General features: G+C 53.9%; 2 protein-coding genes and 1 long non-coding RNA gene across 11 annotated transcripts; 2 read left to right on the forward strand and 1 right to left on the reverse strand.

The window, feature by feature from the left end:
• The first annotated feature begins 145 nt into the window (after positions 1–145).
• On the forward strand, positions 146–1,384 carry LOC138440853 (uncharacterized). Its single transcript, XR_011257154.1, has 2 exons — positions 146–375; positions 1,031–1,384. It is a non-coding gene; the product is annotated as an uncharacterized lncRNA (long non-coding RNA).
• Positions 1,385–4,296: 2,912 nt separating this feature from the next.
• MISP3 (MISP family member 3) lies at positions 4,297–9,178 on the reverse strand. 4 transcript variants are annotated; one of them, XM_069590887.1, is made up of 6 exons: positions 8,957–9,178; positions 8,351–8,395; positions 7,845–7,967; positions 5,509–6,340; positions 4,904–4,977; positions 4,297–4,663 (listed from the first exon to the last, which is right to left on the reverse strand). In XM_069590887.1, exons 4-6 carry the CDS (start codon positions 6,074–6,076, stop codon positions 4,652–4,654), a joined length of 654 nt encoding a protein of 217 aa, XP_069446988.1. In that variant the 5' UTR covers positions 6,077–6,340; positions 7,845–7,967; positions 8,351–8,395; positions 8,957–9,178; the 3' UTR covers positions 4,297–4,651. The 4 variants fall into 4 exon arrangements, with proteins under 4 accessions (XP_069446988.1, XP_069446990.1, XP_069446991.1 ...); XM_069590889.1 differs by having other exon boundaries at positions 8,053–8,395; XM_069590890.1 differs by having other exon boundaries at positions 5,509–6,159; positions 8,957–9,166.
• Positions 7,154–21,261, forward strand: PALM3 (paralemmin 3). 6 transcript variants are annotated; one of them, XM_069590881.1, is made up of 8 exons: positions 7,154–7,334; positions 13,675–13,797; positions 15,118–15,166; positions 16,060–16,140; positions 16,563–16,705; positions 16,843–16,927; positions 19,115–19,160; positions 19,249–21,261. In XM_069590881.1, exons 3-8 carry the CDS (start codon positions 15,122–15,124, stop codon positions 21,021–21,023), a joined length of 2,175 nt encoding a protein of 724 aa, XP_069446982.1. In that variant the 5' UTR covers positions 7,154–7,334; positions 13,675–13,797; positions 15,118–15,121; the 3' UTR covers positions 21,024–21,261. The 6 variants fall into 6 exon arrangements, with proteins under 6 accessions (XP_069446982.1, XP_069446985.1, XP_069446986.1 ...); XM_069590884.1 differs by lacking the exon at positions 13,675–13,797 and having other exon boundaries at positions 7,177–7,334; XM_069590885.1 differs by lacking the exons at positions 7,154–7,334; positions 13,675–13,797 and adding an exon at positions 11,976–12,224.
• Positions 21,262–21,277: the final 16 nt, after the last annotated feature.

Below are 21,277 nucleotides of genomic sequence, written 5' to 3' on the forward strand. Positions count from 1 at the left end.
AGCAAAAAGGGAAGTAGCGGCTCCTGTCAACAACCGGAACCCAGATAACCGCAAGTTTCGGGTAGCGAGGAAATTCAACGCCCACTGTGAGAAGGAACGCAGGGCTACGCCCACTCTCATGTTTTGACCCGGAAATTATTTCCCTGTACCAAAAAAGACTCTATTTCCCGACGTGCCCCCAGGAAAGGGCCAGCGATCAGTTTCCTAAGCGCCGATCAGTTTCCTAATCTTTCTCTTCCAGCTTTTGGGTCATGGCTTGGGCAGGTCGCTGTACCCTCCTGAGGTGTCCGGGGCGCGGGCTGGTGGGAGAGCGGTGAGGCACTCCAACTCGGGAACGCTCCCAGCCTTGGACTGAAAAGGAGACCGGGTTGAGAGGTGAGCCCGCCTACCTAGAGCTTCAGAGGCCAAGTGGTGGAGCCTGGACCTGACAGCAACTGGTCACTTGCCAGGGGAGGAGTGTCCTCATTCGGCTGTCACTCAGCTGCGAGTTACCCACCCCTCTCCCCTTAAACTAACGGATACCTTTTGATTCCCTCTAGCATTTTCAGAGTTGGAGGAGAGATTTGGAGCCCTGCTTACCTAATAGTCCCTGACACATAGTATTATCATGTGTTATGATTATCCCAGTTTATGAATTATAAAAATAGAAACGTGAAGTGAATCATGATTAACCAAAACCCTTGTCTTTTTAGAGTGGGAGTAGAGGCTTTTGGTAACAATTTCTGACTGCATCAAGGATTTTTTAGTCCACGACCCAGGAGTTTGAATGAGTCCAAACGGGTTCTGAAGCTCCCTTATACTGAGTCAAGGCCCCTCTGAGTTCACCACCACCACTGTTTAGACTCAGTTCAGTTCAGTTGCTCAGTCATGTCCGATTCTTTGCAACCCCATGAATTGCAGCATGTCAGGCTTCCCTGTCCATCACCAACTCACTTAGCCTACCCAAACTCATGACCATTGAGTCGGTGATGCCATCCAACCATCTCATCCTCTGTCATCCCCTTCTCCTCCTGCCCTCAATCTTTCCCAGCATCAAGGTCTTTTCAAATGAGTCAGCTCTTCACATCAGGTGGCCAAAGTATTGGAGTTTCAGCTTCAACATCAGTCCTTCCAATGGACACCCAGGATTGATCTCCTTTAGGATGGACTGGTTGGATCTTCTTGCAGTCCAAGGGACTCTCAAGAATCTTCTCCAACACCACAGTTCAAAAGCATTAATTCTTCGGAGCTCAGCTTTCTTTATGGTCCAACTCACATCCATAACATGACTACTGGAAAACTGTTTAGTCCAGTCCAATAGGAATTTGAGCCACAAATGCGAGTCACCTACATAATTGCAAATTTTTAAGAGCTATATTAAAAGAATAAAGAGGTCAGACTTTTATTGATATTTTTATTTAACCCCAGATGTCCAAAATATTTTTGCAACATATAGTCAGTGTAAGAAATTGAGGTATCCCCCTTTTTTTGCACTAGGTTTTTTAAATCTGTATTTTGCACTTACAGCACATCTCAATTTGGACTAGCCACATGCAGCTTTAGTTTATCTTCCCTTAAGACAAATCCACAGGCCACTTAAAACTATATTTCTGGTGGGTGGTGGCAGTACTGGGAGAAGGAAACAGGTTTGATTTCCTGGGTCCTGTTGGTCAGGAGGGAAGCCCTGGTGGCTCAGTGATAAAGAACCTGCCTGCCAATGCAGGAGATGGGGGGTGGGGGTGGGGTTTCCATCCCTGAGTGGGGAAGATCTCCTGGAGAAGGAAATGGCAACCCACTCCAGTATTCTTGCCTGGGAAAATCCCATGGACAGATGAGCCTGGTGGGATGTATAGTCCATATGGTTGTAAAAGAGTCGGGCACAACTTAGCGACTAAGCAGCCAGTAGTTGCTCAGGAACTGTCTACACCCATGATTCTCTAACTTTAGAATCACTGGAGGGTTTGATCACTAAGTCTGGGCTGGAACTTTTTTCTTGCAAGATCCCAAGTGATGCTGATGTTTCTCGTCCAGACACCACACTTTGAGCCTGTATCAACCTATATTGAGCCTACATTGACCTCGTGGCTCCCAAACTTGGCTCCATGTTCGAAACACCTGAGGAACTTTATTGATGCCAAAGCCTCTATCAGAATCTGATTTATTTGACATAAGCTTGCCTCAGGTAACTTTAAGAAAGTTCATGAACCCAGGTCTACACTTAAGTTCTGTCAAGTCAACATCCTTAGCTCTTAGCTCCTCTGCAGGGGATTAAGAACAGGTTCTTGGTGTTTCCATTTTCCACCTTGGCAGTGCTGGCTCTGAACTGCAGTGCTGAGGGCTTGAGAGTTCCTCGAACTGAAAGATCAAACCAGTCAATCCTAAAGGAAACCAATCCTGAATATTCATTGGAAGGACTGATGCTCCAATCCTTAGGCCCCCTGACGCAAAGAGCTGACTCATTAGAAAAGATCCCGATGCTGGGAAAGATTGAAGGCAGGAGAAGGGGACAACAGAGGACGAGATGATTGGATGGCATCGCCAACTCAATGGACATGAGTTTGAGCAAGCTCAAGGAGATGGTGAAGGACAGGGAAGCCTGGAGTGCTGCAGTCCATGGGGTTGCAAAGAGTCAGAGATGATTGAGCAACGGAACAATAAATGCTGGCTCTTTCTTGCCTTTCTCTCTGTTCCTCCCAGACTCACAGTCAAGATGTGGTCAGTGTGCTGATGATGGAGTCGGGGTGGGTCCTTGGGCTGAGCTACTTTTGGGGTGCAATGCTGTGTGAGCTAGACCCAGGCATAAATCCAAGAGTTTAAACAATGATTCTAAAACAGTCTTTTCTGGGTCTCAGCACACCTCTAAGAATTTGATACATTAAAACTTCAGAATATACTGCACTGATGCAGCTTTACAGCTTATCTTGAACCCCATTGTGGGGCCTTGGACCCCTTGTCTTGGGACCAAGAGAAGTTAAGAAGGTCTTGCCAACTGAGCCACAAGCCCTATTGCAACAGGTATTGTTTGCTGTCTGCTCCTACCTCCCACCAATTAAAGTTTTCTAAATAGCCACAATTATTTAAAGTTCAGTAGATTTCTCTTTTAAAGATGATTTCCAATTACTTTGGGGCTTTTTGATTTTGTTTTATTGTAGATTTTTTGACTGCACCACAGGGGTTGTGGGATCTTAGTTCCCAAACCTAGGATTGAACGAGGGCCTACCTTTGGCAATGAAATCATGAAGTCCTAACCACTGGACTGCCAGGGCATTCCCTCCAGTTGCTTCTGGAAAACAGAGACTTGACACCATTAAGCTCACTCACTCAAAGCGCTGGTGATACGGAGGAACCCCTACCTCCTTCCTGTTGAAACAAGGTCTTTGTTTTACAGCACACCCTCTCTCTCTTTTAATATCTGTCTGGGGTCTATAAGAGCTTCCCTGGTGGCTAAGACAGTAAAGAATCTGCATGCAATTTTGGAGACCCAGCTTCCATTCCTGGGTTGGGAGGCAACTGACTCAGTATTCTCGCCTGGAGAATTCCATGGACTGAGGAGCCTGGCGAGCTACAGTTCATGGGATCTCAAAGAGTCAGAAACGACTGAGCAGCTAACACACACACACTGGGGTCTGTAAGCATGTGAGGTTTACAATTGCTGCTGCTGCTGCTGCTAAATCGCTTCAGTCGTGTCCGACTCTGGGCGACCCCATAGACGGCAGCCCACCAGGCTCCCCCGTCCCTGGGATTCTCCAGGCAAGAACACTGGAGTGGGTTGCCATTTCCCTCTCCAATGCATGACAGTGAAAAGTGAAAGTGAGGTCGCTCAGTCGTGTCCGACTCTTCGAGACCCCATGGACTGTAGCCTACCAGGCTTTTCCTTCCATGGGATTTTCCAGGCCAGAGTACTGGAGTGGGATGCCATTGTAGGCAGATTATAAATGGCCTTACACGCCCTGCTAAGGAGCTTGAACTACCAACATTTTTTTCCTTGGTAGCTATTGTTTACATCCCCAGGGCGGGAACAACCTCTTATTACTTCTGTCTAGCCAGCACCATGCGCGGGGCACCTCGTTTGGCACCAATAAAGGGAGGGCATGAGTTCGTTTGTCCCAAAGCCGCAGTTTCCGCAGTTCGCGCCCGCATCGCTAGGGGGCACTAGGACCCCGGCAAGGCCGGGAGACCAGCAGCCACGGAACCCGGCGACAAGGGGACATTCTGCATTCCGGCTGGTGCCTCCCGTGTGTCTCAGGCCTTCCTCGTCTCACCGCGCTCCTGCCCCACCCCAGGAGAAGAGAACCCAGAAGAAAATAGCCTACACTGTCCAGAAAGAAAGGGCTTTATTGGGGAGCAGGGACAGCCGAGGACCCCTGTCCTCTAACAGACAAGGCCAGGAGAGGCTAAGTGCCGTTTGCAGTTAGGCGGAGAAAGGCTGGGCAGTTTTACTGGTGGGGTTGTGACGACGGTGTTTCCCAATGGGGACTAACAGTTTTATAGAAGATTCCGGTCAGTTTCACAAAGTCAGGTTCAAGGATGCTGATCGATTGCGTCTTCCCCGGCACAGACCTGTGGCCCTTCTTCAGGCCTTCCGCGGATCCGGAGGGCACTCTTGAGCGCCCGGGCCTGAGCGTCTGCGGAGCGTGTTACTTTCCTCGGGGGACCCCAGAGGGCTGGAACCTCAAGGCTCCTCCTGCCAGGGGGAGGGGCCAGACCAAAGGCAAATCTTAGCGGCTCGCGCACCGCGAATGGGGACACCCAGGCGCCGGATGGGGCAGTATGGGCCCCACGACCACTGCCTCCTTCTCACTCTCGGGCCACGCCCGGGACTTGGGGTCCTAGCCCGGTGACTTCCCAGGGAGCCCTTTCGCTAGCCCAGTTTTCTCCCACGCAGAGGGTTGGGGTAGGGGCAGGAGGGGAAAAGGGTTCCCACCTGTTCCAGACCGTTCTCCGAAGCCTTTCTGCGAGGAGGCCAGGTCACCGCCAGCTTTCCGTCGCCCCTGCTCACTGAGGAGGAAGGGGCGCTCAGCTGGGATTGCACATCCCCCCCCCCCGCCCCACGCTTTACCAGCAGGAGGCAGCCAGGACGAAGGAGAGCGGCCGCACCCCTTAAACACACACAGGCGTTCACCCCCCTCCTCCCCGCTGAGGCCTCCGTCCCGAAGGAGGAGGGAGGAACCCCAGGGAGGGGGAAGGCGAACAAACCAGAGTGAGGAGGTAGGAACCAGAAAACTCAGAGGGGGAGATCCAGGTGTGCCAGAACCCAGGGAGGATCCCTGGGAACCCGTCAAACACATCTGGGATCCTCCTCCCTTCCCCCACCACAAGCCTAGGTGGGGTGTGTCTGGGAGTCCGACGGGGTTGGGGGTGGAGCATAGGGACGGTCAGTCCAGAAAGGGTGGGCAGAGAGAAGAGAGTCTGGGGAGTTTGGGAGCCAGGAAGGAAGACCCTGAGGATTAGAGGGCCACTGGAGTAGGGGAGTCGGTGAAAGCGGCTGGAGCCCTGGGAATCCCCAGCGTTGGGACGCCGGTGGCTTACCCGTTAGGCTCGGCGCGGGCTCCTTGAACTCGGCGGTGCCGTAGAGGCTCAGCCGCTGGCGCTGCAGCTCCCGCTCGCGCTCATTCACCTCGCGCACCTCCTGCTCCAGCAGCGACGGCGCGATGGGCGGCGGGGCGCGAGACAGCACCGGACACCGGCCCTGTACGACTGAATGCAGCCGACCTCCGGGCTCGGGCAGCCGCTGCGTGTCTGCGCTGCCCTCCGCCGCGGGTGAGGAGGAGCACCCGCCAGCAGCCTCGAAAAAGCGCTTGAGCTCGCCCAGGGGCTGCGGCGGCGGCCGGGCGCTCTGCTTCGGGACTTCGGGGCGCGCCAGCGCCGCCTGCCGATAGGCCTCCCGCTCGATGTCTCGCTGCATCTGCGCGCCCGCCCGAGCGCGCTCCAACGCGCGCGGGAGCGCGGGGCTGGGGCCTGGCAGGCTGAGCACCGGCCGCACGCGCAGTTCAACGAGTTCACTGCCCGCGCGACCTGGGCTCAGACCCCGGCTCCGGCGCAAGCTTTCCTCGCGTTCGCAGCTACGGCGAATTTCGCGCTCGATGGGCGTCTCCATGAGTGGCTCCTCTAGGGGATGTTGTGGGGTCTCCGTACGCAACTGGAGGGCTTCCGAGTTCGACTCAGAGGAGGTTTCCGGACCTTGAGAGAGACACTGCTCCAGGAGCCCCGTGCCTAGCGCTTCAGACGGTTCAGGGTCGTCGCTTCCTTGCCCAGGACTCTCAAAGCCCCCAGCTGCGGTCCCGCCCAGGACGCTCTGCGTCCTGCCTCGCTGATGGTCCGAGGACTTCCCTCTCTTGCTCGGGCGTCTCCGCGCCCTGGTCTGGGGAGGGCACGGGGACGTCGGTATTCAGCTCTGCGGCAGGCTTGGGAATTTCGCTATCTAAGCTGGGGGGTTCAGGCCCACGCGCTTCGGACGACCCCAGGGCTCCGTTCTGCCGCCCAGGGGCCTTGGTAGGTGTCCGGGGTTGGGAGCAGCTCGGAAGCCTTAGCTCCCAGCGCTGGAGTTTTGATGCCTAGAGCTGGGACACCCTGCCCTGCGCAGCACCTGTGGTTGCAATTGCCGTCCGCGGGTTCCAAGGCGTCGCCCGCACGGGCCACTTCTCTGACCCGCCCCTGGCCTCCAAGAACTGCCCTCGGGGGCAGGGCCGGGCACCGCCCCCTTGCACCTGCCGGCCGGACTCGGGGCCCCGCCCTGGCCCCGCCCCCGAGGGGGGGGCGCCTCAGCTGGGCACTGGGTTTGGTCCACTGACGCGCCTGTCAGCTCGGGGCATTGGATGTTTTAGAAGAGAGCTTCCCTAGACCTAGCCTGCTACCTGGGGGCGCCAGTCTAGATGCAGTGTTCACTCGATGGGCGCCACCTTGGCACCTTTTCGGGCTCACGTCCCCGGCGTTACCAGGGGGCTTGATCCCACCCAGCTGCACGCCTGGCTGAACCTCTGAACCACTGTCTTCTGGTGGGGTGTCCTCTGAAATCATCTTTCCGGGGCCTGGCCTGGCCCGCCAATCCTGTGTCAGCCTCCTGGCAGCGACAGCAACGGGCTCCGGGCTGTCCTTTCTATTTTCACCCCTGCAGCGCACAGTTCGGGCTGGAGGGGGCGCCAGGAACCGCCTCTCCGCCCGCCCAAGTCTGTCTTCCAGTGCCTGGGCTCACACTTCCAAGCCGAGCGCCAACGCCCGCGCCAGGCCCATAGGGCACTTCCCCTCACCCCACCCGGAAAAGTTCGCGAGCCGGCCGCTGCCAAGCGCACTCCCAGACCGAGGGACCAGGCAGGCATGCACACACAGCGCGCCCAGGACCCAGAAGAGCGGCTAAGGTTGGAAAGGCGGTCACCTTGGGCCCAGGCGACTGGGAGACCCAGGGAAGTATCCAGGCTTGTGGGGGAAGTAGCTCTCTGCAGCTGGGGCCAGATTGTGGTGTTCTTGGCCAGGATTGATGCCAGGAACAGGCGACCTACTCCCAGGGACATTTTCCACTCTCTTCCACTGGGCTTTCGCCAAAACCTTCCTCCCCCCTCCTCCATCTTGGGATGACCAGTGGAAAAGATAGTTACCTGAAGACAGGGTGGGGGGCAGCTACACAGTCTCAGGAGTGCCAACAATCCCCCAACTCTCTGCCTACCCTGGTGACTCTCTTTTCCATCCGCCCTCTCGCTCTGCTCTCTCCTGGATCCCAATCTCAAGCTGCTACTCTCCTCCCTCTGACTCTATTGGCTCAATTGGAATTGGGCCCACCTGGGTTCCATCCCACTGAGAACCTGAGCTAAGTGTCAGCCTTCTCCAAGACTCAGTTTCTTTATCTGTAAAATGGGGATGGTAGTACTTACCCCTTTGGGAGGTGATGACGATGAAAACTCTGCTTCTGGAATGAGTTGTCTCTACAGTGGACTCTCCACTTTATCACCTCCTGTTCCTCTTCTTCCCCGATGGCTCAGTGGTAAAGAATCCACCTGCAATGCAGGAGACACGGGTTCAACCCCTGGGTCAGGAAGCTCTCCTGGAGGAGCAAATAGCAACCCACTCCAGTATTCTTGCCTGAAAAATCCCCATGGACAGAGGAGCCTGGCGGGATACTGTCCAAAGGGTCACAGAGTCAAAAAACGACTTCACATGAGTATGTACATCTCTCTTCTAGCCAGGCACACTGTGCTCTTGGTTCCACCACACCGCTGACCCTTCTCTGTCCAAGGACCTCCGTGACCTCCATTTACCAGACCTGGTCACTGGCTTTGCCCTGAGTTCCTTTCCACCAGCTCCTTAGTCTTGGAGAATGCTACCCACTTATGGTTTTCCTCTGACCTCCCAAGTGCCCGTTTTCAGACTTCTGGTTCACCTGCATCAATGGGGTTCTTTCCCCTCTGGCTTCCATTGGGTTTGGCTGATGGGAGAGAGGAGAATGAGAGATCAGGATGTTTATCTCACGTGTTCTTCTTCCAAGTTTTGTTGGCTGTGTCTCTCCACTGCCGGCAGCAGTTCCAAACAGCTCTCTCTCTCCAGGGCTATGGGGTGGTAAGAGCTCCCAGCTGATGCTAACCCAGCGAGTGCACTATGCCTTGTTTATTTCCTTCCATTGAGTTCTGATCAATTACTCAGTTTAAGTATACAGTCTCTTTCCTGCCAACACTCAGACCTTAACAAACTCCAGTTTCACACTTTAAACACTATCTCTATGCAGATGTCTCCCAAATTTATATCTCTAGCTCTAATTTCTCCTCTGAGTTTTAACTCATATCCAACAGTCCCCAGTCTAATAGATAGGTCAAACTGAACACTTTCAAAACTGAATTCTTGGTCTCCCCCCAACTCTACTTCTCTTTACTACATATAGCAACTCACTCATTCTGTTTTTCATGTCCCAAAATGTAGAACTCAGCCTCAATTTCTTTTTTTCCCTACCCACCCCCAGTCCATTCATATATTGGATTGCTGTTTGCTCTACCTCCAACACATATTATGAAGTCGTCCACTTCTCTCCACCCTTTTCCCAGCCATTCATTGCCCTCCGATGTCTCTCCACCAAACTTAGGAGAAAAATCCAAATTTCCTACCCTGGCTCAAAACCCCTTCCCACTTCTCAGATCTCATCTCCTGACACCCTCTCCCTTGATCCCTCCTCCATCTGAACTTTTATGCTTTCCTCAAACTCTGCGATTGCATTCCCACCCCAGGGCCTTTGTACTGGCCTTTCTCTCTGCTTGGAATGACTCAGCATATTGCTGGCTTCTGCTATTCAGATGTCACTTGATTCAGATGTCACTGCTTCAGAGAAGTGGTCTCTGATCACCTAGCCTACCTCAAACACAGCTCTTCTCCGTAACTCTATCCCTGCCTTTTTTATTTTTTGTAATTAACCCAGTACTACAGTCGGGCTTCCCTTGTGGCTCAGACGGTAAAGAATCTGCCTACAATGCAGGAGAACCAGGTTTGATCCCTGAGTTGGGAAGATCCCCAGGAGAAGGGAATGGCTACCTACTCCAGTATTCTTGCCTGGAGAATGCCATGGACAGAGGAGCCTGGTGTGCTACAGTCTATGGGATCACAAAGAGTTGGACAGGACTGAGCGACTAACACTTTCACAATACTCTAGTTATCACCAATTACCTTTGTTTCTTTATTTGTATATTATCTATCTCTGCCCGCCCCCCACCTCAGCTGGAGAGTGAGTGGTATTACAGCATTTTCTGTTTGTCATCTTCACCCAGCTCTCTCACGCCTAGAACAGTGCCTAACACATAAGACTTACTAAAGAATGTTCCCAAATTTGGGAACAAAGAAATAGACTTGGAAGTTGCCATTGCTTTAAGAGACAGACACAATTATAAACAGAACGATCTTGCCTCAAGGTGGAACCCAGGACAAGAGTTCCCTTTAGGGAAGCCTATATAAGTGTTGATCTAAATAGCTAACAGTTATAAAATCAAGCTACAAGCAAGGAAGGAAAATATATACTCTCCTCCAAAAGGTGGGAACAACCCAAATGTCCATCAACAAATGAATGGATAAGCAAAATGTGATCCATTCATACAATGGAATATTATTCAGCCATGAGAATGAAGCGCTGATTCAGGCTAAAATATGGATGAACCTTGACAACATTATGGAGAAGGGAATGGCAACCCACTCCAGTATTCTTGCCTGGGAAACCCCACGGACAGAGGAGCCTAGTGGGCTACAGTTCATAGGGTCTTGAAGAGTCAGACACTACTCAGCAACTAACACTTTCTCTTTTGAAAAACTTATGCTCAGTGAAAGAAGCCAGACAGAACAGGCCACATATTGTATGATTCCACTGATTTAAAAAAATGTCCAGAATAGGTAAATCCACAGAGACAGATGCAGATCAGTGGTTGCCAGGGTCTTGGGGAAGGAGTGTCTGTTTAATGGGTACAGAATTTCCTCCAGGGGTAATGAAAAGGTTCTGGACCTAGATAGTGGCAAGTTGCACAACCTTGTGAATGTATTAAATGCTACCAATGGTAAATTTTGTGTATTTTACCACAACTAAAAACTAATTTTTAAAAATGTGTTCTCTATTTCTATCATGGCAAATAAGCTTTTATTAAAAAAAGAAAAACTTGGCTGACTTGAGTCTTAGTTGTGGCACAAGAGATCTTCGTGCCTCATGTTGGATCTTTCACTGTGGTGTGTGGGCTTAGTTGCCCCACAGCATGTGAAATCTTAGTTTCCAGGCCAGGAAGCAAACTCATATCCCCATCATGGCAAGGCAAGGGTTTCTTAACCACTGAACCACCATGGAAGCCCCCCAAATATGCTTTTAGGAGGATCTATTTGGTTCACCAGAAAGTTCACTTGGGTTTTGCCCATACCATCTTTGGGTTGTTGTTACAAAAAAAAAAAGTCCCAAAGGAACATTTTGACCAGCCCAATAGAAGACCAGGTTCAACTGAAACTATTTTGAATCCCCAGGAGTTTTGTACTTGGCATAGGAAAACCCCAGGCCTCAGTCCAGCCCCATTTGTTTCACACCCCCAAGTCTGTCCTACCCAATGAGGGGCCTTGTACATGTACCTAGGGATCCCGCCCCATGTACCCAAGCTCTTTCCTCACTCCTCTGCCACTTTTTGGGCATCCTGAGTAGGATCTAGAGCAGGGAGGAAGGATTTAGTTGGGCACATTCCCTTTGTTCTGTTCAGAGGGAGCAGACCCTCTGAAACAAGGAAGGGGCCTAGGGGACTTTCCTGGTGGTCCAGTGGTTAAGACTGCAGGGGCCATGGATGCAACCCCAGGTTGGGTGGGGTGAACTAAGACCCTGCATGCTGTACAGCTTGACCACAAGAGTGCTGGGGGCTGCAGCAGACCAGCCTGGAGAGTAGGAGATGATTTCCCCAAGAGACTGGTTGGATAAAACATGATCAGCTGAGAAAAGGGGCGCTGCTCCTTTAAGAAAGGGATGGTGGGAGGATTGAATAGGGACCTTCAAGACTTGGGTAAGAAGTTTTCTAGACATTTCTTATCACCACACTCCCCGGGTAGTTATCACATCTAAGGGGCGTCCAGTGTCCTGGAGGCTATTTGATCGAATTCTCTCATTTTCTGAAAGGGGAAACTGAGGTCCAGAAAGGGAAGTTGCCCTGAGTTGTCCAGAGCTCAAGCCTTCTGGTGCTCTTGAGGCACAGGCTCTGGTATCCAGAATCTTCTGGTGGGATCAGCCCTTCCTCCTCACCCCAGAGATCAGGGTCCAAGAAGGGAGGGCAGTAGTATGTAAAAGCAACAGTATTCGAAGGCAGGTCACCTTTGGTGGGCAACCGGACTTGAAATGTCTAGGGTGCCAAGTAAAGGTGCCCTTGTCTGAGGGAGTTTGGGAGAACCAGCCCTAGTCCACAGGCTTGACCAGGCATGTGAGAGTGTGTTTGCCGGGAGGCAGCCGAGTGCAGCAAGGAGGCCAGTGGCTGGTAAATAATTGATCAGGACAGCTGATAGTACCTCCCCAGAACTGCCCGCCAGCCCCCAGCCCCCCTCAGCCCGGCCCAGGCGTCTCCCGCCTCCTGGCCCAAACCAGCTGGACCAGCTTTCCCAGTGCCCGCCTGCTGCTGCCCCCCACCCCCAACTCCGACAGCCAAGTCACAGCCTCCGGGGCACTTTCGGCAAGCACCCGGGGTGGTAGGTCTGGAATTTGGAAATCAGAACGTGGGCTTCTGGGCAGAGATGGCCCTGCAGAGCCATGTGTGGTCTCTGGCCACACCCACGTAAGTGTCTGGGGTCAGGGGGCCAGTGGGCAGGGCCTGGGAGGGGCTCATGGAAGACGCTGGCCTTCCTATGGAGGGACGGTGGGGTGGGGGTTGTTGGTGGTTAGAGCTCCAGCTAGCCTCTCCTAAGGGGACCAGGAAGAGTGAAGGGCAGCTGGCAGTCAACCCTGCAACCTCTTCAATGGCCCCCTCCCCAGAAAGTCGGCTGGGAGATGTGAATTCTCACCCCCTTGTTTTTTTGGTATTTTCCACTGGCAGGCTTCAAGCCCAAAGTCCAGCCAGAGGCGGGGTGAGGCTATTAGTTGAATGGGGGATGGGGAATGTCAGGGTCCCTCACTCTCATATTTTGCCTCTAAATTCATCCTTTGGTGTCTGGAGTGGGAAGAAATGCTTGAGATCCAAAAGGGAAAAAAGTTAACAGTTCCCAAACTGAAAAAGAGGATTTAAACAGGGAAATGATTACCTACTTAATGAAATGACCACCAACTGTCCCTGGCAGGGCAAAAAGCTGAAGATTTAGAGACAAGCAACATTGAACAAAGTGTGCAGATTGTTTTAATATTTGAGATGTGAAGGCCTTTGAAAGTCAGAGGATGGAGGGGGTTCCAGAGGTTTGTAGAGACTTCTGGAAAAGGGGCTCCCTCCAGGGACCCCAATTGGGTCCCTCACTCTTTTGGGTTCCCCGTTGCATTATTCACCAACTACAAACCTGGTTGCCTAGCAATGGGAATCTGATCTCCCCCCACCCCCCCAGCAAGGAAGAGGCAGGGTGATTACATCTTGGGCATGGGAGAACAGAGAGGGTACTTTAGCCTCCCCCAGGGCAAACCTATTAGCAGGGATCTGAGCTTCCTTTGGGACACCCTTTAAAGCATGAACTTCAGCATCCTGCCCTAACTGGAATCGAAGACCCACCTCCCCAAGCTGATCTCTGGTCCCCTGGCTGTCAAGATGAAGATGCCTGAACTTCCATTTCTCCACAGTGTTCCCAGTATTTGGGCTCTAAGAGCCTTGAGTTCCAATCCTGACTCAATGACCTTAGACAAGTCTTCTGCCACTTCTCAGAGCCTCAGTTTCTTTTTCTGTAAAATGGGGACAGTAGTACTATTTACCTTTTAGGATGGTCGAGAGGGTTAAATGAGTTACTAACATTTTTTGAAAGTGAAAGGTGCTCAGTCATGTCTGACTCTTTGCGACCCCATGGACTAGAGCCTGCCAGGCTCCTCTCTCTATGGAATTTTCCAGGCAAGAATCCTGGAGTGGGTAGCTGTTGCCTTCTCCAGTGGATCTTCCCAACCCAGGTATTGAACTCAGATCTCCCGCACTGCAGGTGGATTCTTTACCATCTGAGCCATCAGGGAAGCCCCAAATGAGTTACTAGGAGTAAAGCATTTAACAGTGCTCAGCACATGGTGTGCACTGGCTAATGGTTGGCTGATTTTCTTCTCAGTTGGAACGTCAACTCAGCAAAAAGTTGACTACAGTGTTTCAAGATCAGGGCAGGGAGGAGGAGGCGGAGATGGCTGCGGGAGCCTAGCGGAAGCCCCGTAGAGCACTTAGAGAGCTATATATAGTAAGTGCTAAATGCCAGCTCACTTTTATGCCTTCATGGTGAAGCCAGAGCAGATCCGGGAGGCCCCACCAGAGTCTGGGCAATGAGGTTTAAGCTCATCCGATAGGATAGTGCTCAAATTAATAAATGTTTGAGGGCTTGCTCTGTGCCCACCCTGGGCTACATGTCAGGACCAACAGGCAGATAGATATATCTTTCTAGATATTGGAAGCACCTCCATGTAGCTGGCACTCAGTGCATCTCTGTGATGGTAAGCTGTCGTGACGATGACTGTCCCCGACGTGCACTGCAGTACCAACCAGTCTCCAGCTTCCAGGGGGAGCCCAAATGGACTAGAGGTGCCCCGGAGGCTGAGAATTGGGGATCCTGGGGTGCTTTGAGGAGGACAATGATGGGGGAATTGCAGGTTAAACCTTAAACGGCAAGCCCCCCTCCCCCCAGTTCGGAGTCCAGCACTAGGCAGTGTGACCTGGTGATCCTTGCCCCTTGGGAGGGTGATTTGCAAGTGGAAGAGGCAGCTCTGGAGTTACCATGGCAATGACATGTGTCCACAGCGAGATGGACACTTCTCTCCCAGATTCTCACCCCCTCCCTCAACCTGCACATAAGGGATGCTGGGTAACAGCCAAGGTCCAGAGAGGGTGTGGGTTTGGGAAAAAATACAGAGCATGTTTCAGCCTGGTGGGATCCGAGCTTCTGGGAATGGTTATTATAATTAATTAAAAACATTATTAGTCATGGGAATTATTTAAATTATCATCATTTTTCTTTTTGACTTGTGGGATCTTAGTTTCCCTATCAGGGATTGAATCCCTGCCCTCAGCAGTAAGAGCCCAGTCCTAACCACTGGACCGTCAGGGAATTCCCTAAAATTATTATTAATATAAACCATGCTACTGTTTTGGGGGCACAATGTCCTAAGATTTTCCTGCATGGATAGATACTTCCCTGCAAGGGAATCTCTCTCTGCAAGGTGAGGAAGGGTCAAGCTATTCTGGTCCATTTTACAGATAGGGGAAACTGAGGCTCAGAGGGGTGATGTCAAGCCTCAGAAAGGATTTAGCTCAGCCTGTCACGGCCTGGGCTCTCTCCCCCTCACAGGACCCCTGCCCTCTGCCCCGACTCCTCCCAGGTGCAAAGGGGAAATAGAGGAAAGTACTAGGTTTGGTTGATTTCCAAGCAGCTCAGGGATCTTGGCTCAAAGATGGGTGTTCAAGAGATGGGTCTGCCGAGTGTTGGGCCCCGGGGAGGCTCCTTTCGCAGCCCAAGGCGGCCTCCCCTCAACCCTGCTCCCCCTCCATCCCCGCCGCCTCCCTGCAGGCCCATGGCGGAGAGCTCCCTCTATCGGCAGCGCCTAGAGGTCATCGCGGTAAGTGACGCCCTACCAGTGCGCGGCGCCCTGAGCCCTGGGCACCCCTCGCCATACCCAGGCCTCTTCCTCACTTTCCTATCACAGGGAGCAGGCCTAGCGCTCTGAACGTGCGGGAAGCACCCTCAGCTCCAGGTGTGCCTGGGGCGCCCCACCAAAATCCTCAGGCTCCTCTGCTCCTCAGTTCTGTATGATCATCGACATCCCCAGAATGGAGCTCTGAGGACTCCGCACTCTCAAATCTGCAGCGTCTGTTCCATTCTTGAACCCCGTCTCCCAAATACACCATGGCTGAAGCCCCCTTTCTCAGACCCCTACATCTGGATCTCGTCTCTCCGAAGCTCCATCTCTGAATCCCCATCTCACTAACCCTCATCTCTCTGCTCCTCCACTGCTGCACTCGAATCTCTCTGGACCATCTCTACATCCTAGCCTCGCTGGATCCTCACGACTGCACCTCCATTTCCGACTCCCCCCCTCACTAGCCCCCTCCACTGGATCCTCATATCTGGACCCCCATCTCTCTGAATCGCATCCGTCTTAATCAATCACATACCTCAGATCCCTCCCTCTCTGGATTCCCATTCCGGGGCCCTCCCCATCCACAGACCCCGCCCCCCTTCCGCCTGGGCGAGACCTCCGCAGCATCTGGGGCGCGGCCAGCCCCGCCCCCGCCGGCCCCGCCCCTACCGCTGCTGACTCAGCGCCTCCGCCCCCCGAACCTCTTCCCCGCCCGGGGCCCCGACGTGTGTTCCGCTACCCGGTGCGGCTTGCAGACCCGGGAGTCCCGGGAGACCCGGCTAACCCGGCGGAGGAGGGAGGGTGGAAGGGGAGGCGGCGGCCCCGCCCGGCCCCACCCGGCCAGCGGGCAGCTCAGGGTCCTCTGTGCGCAGGAGAAGCGGCGGCTACAAGAGGAGATACGCGCGGCGCGCCGAGAGCTAGAGGAAGAGAAACTCCGCGTGGAGCGGCTCAAGGTTGGGGGCGGCCGGGGGAGCCTGCTTAGCCCGGGCAATGAAGTCGGGGTGTCTATGAGAGTCAGTTCTGGGAACCAAAGGAGCCTCTCTATAGACATGGGGTTGGGGGAGTTGGTTCCAGCTTCGCGGATGGGCATCTTCCCTAGCTCGGAAAGAGTGGTTGGTGGTGATGGGGGACGTTTGTTCCACTTTTGGGAAGATCTTGGGAACGTGTTTGTTCCACTTTGGGGTAGAGAGGGGCTAAGAGGGACGTTGATTTCCCCTTTGGGGGTGTCTGTCCCATTCTGGAAAAGTTGGGGAGATTGATGGGTGTTTCTTCCAGCGTGGGAAAGTTGTCTGCTGGGAACGGGGTGGCTTCCCACTTGGCATTATTAGGGCACGTATCCCAGCCTCTCCGTCCACATGCCCCTTCCCATGGCCAGAGGAAGTCTCTCCGGGAACGCTGGCTAATGGACGGGGCAGCTGAGGAGCCAGAGCGGCCCCAGGACCCCACCTCACAGGACCCCCAATCACCTGAAGACCAAGCTCAGGCCCGCATCCGGAACCTGGAAGACAGCTTGTTCACGTGAGTACGGCCCCCTTCCTGGTGGCTTTGCCAGTCTGACTAGGCCAGGCCCATCCGCCCACTCCACTGAGATTTCCGGTGGGGGTGGCCCACTAAGCCTGGGGTCCAGGCTCCCAGCAGCCCCTTCTCTTCCCCAGACTCCAGTCCCAGCTGCAGCTGCTGCAGAGTGCGTCCACAGGTGCCCAGCACAAGCCCTCAGGCAGGCCCACCTGGCGACGACAGGTGAGGAACTAGGGGATGTGGCCAGCAGAGCTCAAGGCAGTACCTCTCCAAGCACAGTTGTGTTTTTGTGTGACCCTGCCATGTGGCTGTCTTAATTCCCTGCCCAGGGATCAAACCTGTGCTCCCTGCAATGGAAGTGCAGGTACTTAACCACTGGACCGCCAGGGAAGTACCCAAGCACAGTTTAGGTGCTGGGTCCTCTTGTGGTCTTGGGCAAGTTGCTTTCCATGCCTAAGCCTGTTTCCTCATCCTTAAAATGGGGATATATAACAATAACACACCGCTGGAAGAGGCGTGAGAGAAAGCCAATGAGATCACAGCTTGGTACTGGAAGCAGGCACAAGGGAATGTTTTGATATGTTGTCGTGTTGTGTTAATCACTTAGTCGTGTCTCTTTGCGACCCCATGGACTGTAGCCCGCCAGGCTCCTCTGTTCATGGAATTCTCCAGGCAAGAATACTAGAGTTGCTATTTCCTTCTCCAGGGGATCTTCCTGATCCAGGGATTGAACTGGGGTTTCCTGCATTGCAGGCAGATATTTTATCATCTGAGCAACCAGGGAAGCCCTATTTTGATATTTGATTGCCAATATGACCTAAATGAGGAAAGTAGTCAGAAAATGTTGTGGGGCAGAGTTGGGGCTGGGGGGCTGGGGCTGGGAGTTCCCTGGCAGTTATGACTTGGTGCTTTCACTATAGTGTTCTGGGTTCAATCCCTGGTTGGGACTACTAAAATGATCCCACAAGCCGCACAGTTTGGCCAAAAAAAAAAAAAAAAGAAAAGAAAATATGGGGATGTGTTCTCAGAATTCAGCCCCCCAAATGGGAAAAGGGTCCCCATGAGATGGTCAAATGATTTGAGGCATCTCCATGATTTGAGGGGTTTTGGTTTGGTAATGCCTCTATTAAGATATAATCCACATTGAAAACCAAGACGATACGACTGCACTTAAAATTTGGCTCTCTGGGTTGTCCTTGAAGTTCATATCATAGATCCAGTAACTCATGCACCTGGCCACAGTAAGCTGTGGGTTGCGTTGGCTCCCAGGTGCCTGTCTCAGGACAGACGGGGAGAGGAGAACTTTGGACAGAGGAGGGTAGGATTGAGACCAGTGAGATCTGTGGGGTTTGGTTAAGGTGGCTTGCATGGCCAGGTCCCCAGTTCCCCTCCCTGAGCTCATCCTTCCCTCCATCCCTTCCTCACTCCACTCCAGCCACCCTGACCCTTTCCTATCCCTTGAACTTGCCTAATTCATTATAGGCCCAGGGCTTTGCTCTTGCCTTTCCCCTCTTCCTGGAATGCCCTTCCCACCTCTTGACTCAAGGCTGGCTCTTCTCACCTTTCAGGCCTTTGTTCAATGTCACCACCTCCGAGAGGCCCTCCTGCGTTTTTTTTTTTTTTTTTTTTTGGGTATTTATTTGGCTGCATCAGATCTTAGTTGCAGCATGTGGGATCTAGCTCCCTGACCAGGGGTTGAACCCGTGCCCCTGAGTTGGGAGCATGGAGTCCTGGCCACTGGACCACCAGGGAAGTCCCCCTCTTGCATTTTATACCTACAGGAGGCACCCCATCACCTCCCAGGCATTTCTTAGCCCCTGTTCCCCCTGCTATTACAGCCCTTCTCACCTCCTGAATTACAGATTTGTATTTCATGTTTATTACCTGCTTCCTCCCACTGGAATTTAAGTTCTAATAGCAAAAGTCTTAAATATCCCTTAAGTGGGATTTCCTAGGTGACTCAGTTGTAAAGAATCCGCCTGCTGGTGCAGGAGATGTGAGTTTGATCCCTGGGTCGGGAAGATCCCTTGGAGTAGGAAATGGCAACGCGATCTCATATTCTTGCCTGGAAAATTCCGTGGGCAGAGGAGCCTGGCGGGCTACAGTTCACAGGGTCGCAAAGAGTCAGACACGACTGAGCACGCATGCATGTCCCTTAAGTAACCTCAGTAGCTGGCAGAGTAGATCCCCAGGAGAGGGAGTGGCTGCATGGACACAGGACTGACTGGGTACATGTGATGTGCACGGCAGTGCAGCGGAGGGAGATGAGACAGGTGAGGAAGCCTCATGCTTTGGTCCTGAAGGAATGGGGAGCCATCAGGGGAGTTTGAGCAGGGTAGGGGTGCTGGCATGCTGGAGGCTGGAAGTGAGATGGGGGCTGCCCTGACCTTGTTTCTGCCATCCCTGCAGGGTCACCGTCCTCTCTCCCAGCCCAACGTGGAGTCAGGTCCTGCAGGTGGGTGTTTTGAGGTCTGGGGGTCGCAAGAGGAAGGGCCTGAATCTCACACTATTGCCCCATCTCTCCTCTTCCCTGACTCCCCCAGGCCAGACCGATCTAAACAAGAGAGCCTCCTTACCAGCCGGACCGGTGGGTGCATACCCAGAGTCCCCCTCCGAGCCCAGAACTGAGGCTGCCGGGGTTCCAGCAGCCCCGAGGCGGGTCCCTGGGGCAGCAGGGACCTCCTCAGAAGCCAATGGCCCCTGCCCTGGATCCAGCCCCCCTCTGGAGCAGGAGCCGAGTCAGGGGGTGGTAGCTCCTGAGGGGACAGTGAATGAGGCCAGAGGGGGAGGCATGGTGAAAGTGGTGTGGGAGGGGTTGAGGCCCACGGAGGACTGTGCCAACGGGGCCACAGGCCTGGAGCTGGAGGCTAAGGTGGAGGAGATGGTGCTGGAGGCCATCGGGGACAGGCAGGAAGCCAGCCGTCCAGAGCTCCCCTCGTGGGTCAAGGAGGACAGGGCCATCGTGGAGGTGGTCTGGGAGGGGGTGGGGGGCACAGAGGGCAGTGACTTGGAGGCCATGGTGGAGGCAGGCAGGGCCCCAGAGGCCGTGCAGACCAGATCCCTGGGGCTCCGGGAGGGATCGGGGGGAGCAGCTCCTGGAGAAGGTGCCCCCAGGAGCAGCCCTGATGGTGATGGGCAGGGGGTCTTTGGAGAGGAGGGGTCCTTCATCTGGGTGGAGAAAGTGACCCTCAGTGAGGAATGGGAGGAGCTGGAGGTGGAGGGGTTGGAAGGGCCAAAGGCACTGGGAAGGGAGGAAAAGGATGAGAGTCCATTGCAGGTGGAGGGCAGAGGTGAGGAGGAAACACGGGAGGCGGAGAGGAGGCGGGTGGAGGGACCTGAAGGCGCAGAGAAGAGAGGCAGTGAGGGGAAGGCAGGCACAGAGCCAGAAGGAGCAGAGACGTCACTGGCGCTAGAGAGGAAAGGAAGCCCGGACTCCATGGAGCCAGAGAGATGTGAGGTACGCGTGGAAACAGAGATCGGAGGAGGTGACGAACCATTGTCGGCCGAAAGAAGAGAAGTTGAGGGACCTCTGGGGGCAGAGAGGGGAAGAGATGAGAAGCCATTGGGAGTAGAGCAGAAAGGAGGTGAGGAAAAGCTAGAGGCAATCCGAGAAACATTGGCAGCAGAGAGAAAAGAAGGGGAGGAGTCACTGGTGGCAGAAAGAATAGGAGGTGAGAAGCCATTGGAGGAAAAGGAAAAAGGAGATGAGAAATCACAGAGGGTAGAGAGAATAGGAGATGAGGAGCCCTCGGAGGCAAAGACAAGAGATGAGAAATCACAGAAGGTAGAGAGAACCAGAGGTGAGGAGCCATCAGAAATAGAGAAAAATGAAGACGGGGACTCACTGAAGGTAGAGAGGATGGGAGGTGAAGAGCCGTGGCAGACAGAGAAGACTCTTGGGGTCGAGGAAGAGCAGAGAGAGTCAGCAGAAGAAGAGGAATGCCAGGCAGAGGATGTGAGAGAGGCAGGGGCTCCCCCAGAAGCCAAGGAGGCGCCAAGGCCGGAGGATGAAGGACAGCAGCCCCAGAAGGAGGAAGGCTCCCCAGAAGCAGAAGTGGAAGCAGTGAAGCCCCAAGCTCCTGCTGAGGGCCAGGACCCCACTGGAGACGCCACCGCACTCCTGGCAGAGACATCAGCTCAGGATCAGCCCGCTGAGTGCCAGCCACTGCTGCAGATGGAGGGGCCCAGGGCCAACCCCAGGGCCCGCCCTGTGCCCACCTACACGCCTGCCCGGCAGCCAGAGCCATCTGCCCCTCCAGAAGGTGAAGAGGCAAGCGGCCCTAAGCAGAAGACGTGCCAGTGTTGTGTGGTCATGTGAGCCCATGCCCTCCACCGACTCCCAGCTCCTCTCACAGCTACCTCGGCCTCTTGGCATCCAGCAGGCAGTCCCAGGCGCAGACGGGGCACCAAGGGACTGACCATGGCACCTGGGAGCCAGTTGGTCTACACGTCCACCTCCACCTGGGCTTCCGGACCCCTCACCCACTGCCTGTGACCCTGGCCCTCTTCTGTGACAAAGCCTTTTATACTTGAAAATAAAATGTTAAGCATTCGGACAGCGTGAGTGTGTGT

Source organism: Ovis canadensis, chromosome 5 (genome assembly GCF_042477335.2).
Source record: "Ovis canadensis isolate MfBH-ARS-UI-01 breed Bighorn chromosome 5, ARS-UI_OviCan_v2, whole genome shotgun sequence".
In the NCBI taxonomy this organism is placed as follows: Eukaryota; Metazoa; Chordata; class Mammalia; order Artiodactyla; family Bovidae; genus Ovis; species Ovis canadensis.

Excerpts from the sequence above, each read along its gene's own strand:
- MISP3 (XM_069590887.1), bottom strand. The coding sequence starts at position 6,076 with ATGGAGACGCCCATCGAGCGCGAAATTCGCCGTAGCTGCGAACGCGAG. Across the intron at positions 4,978-5,508 it reads GCCCGCGCCGAGCCTAACGG|TGAGCAGGGGCGACGGAAAG; the intron begins GTAAGCCACCGG and ends CTTCCTCCTCAG.
- PALM3 (XM_069590880.1), top strand. The coding sequence starts at position 15,002 with ATGGGTGTTCAAGAGATGGGTCTGCCGAGTGTTGGGCCCCGGGGAGGC. Across the intron at positions 16,928-19,114 it reads GGCCCACCTGGCGACGACAG|GGTCACCGTCCTCTCTCCCA; the intron begins GTGAGGAACTAG and ends CCATCCCTGCAG. Across the intron at positions 19,161-19,248 it reads CGTGGAGTCAGGTCCTGCAG|GCCAGACCGATCTAAACAAG; the intron begins GTGGGTGTTTTG and ends TGACTCCCCCAG.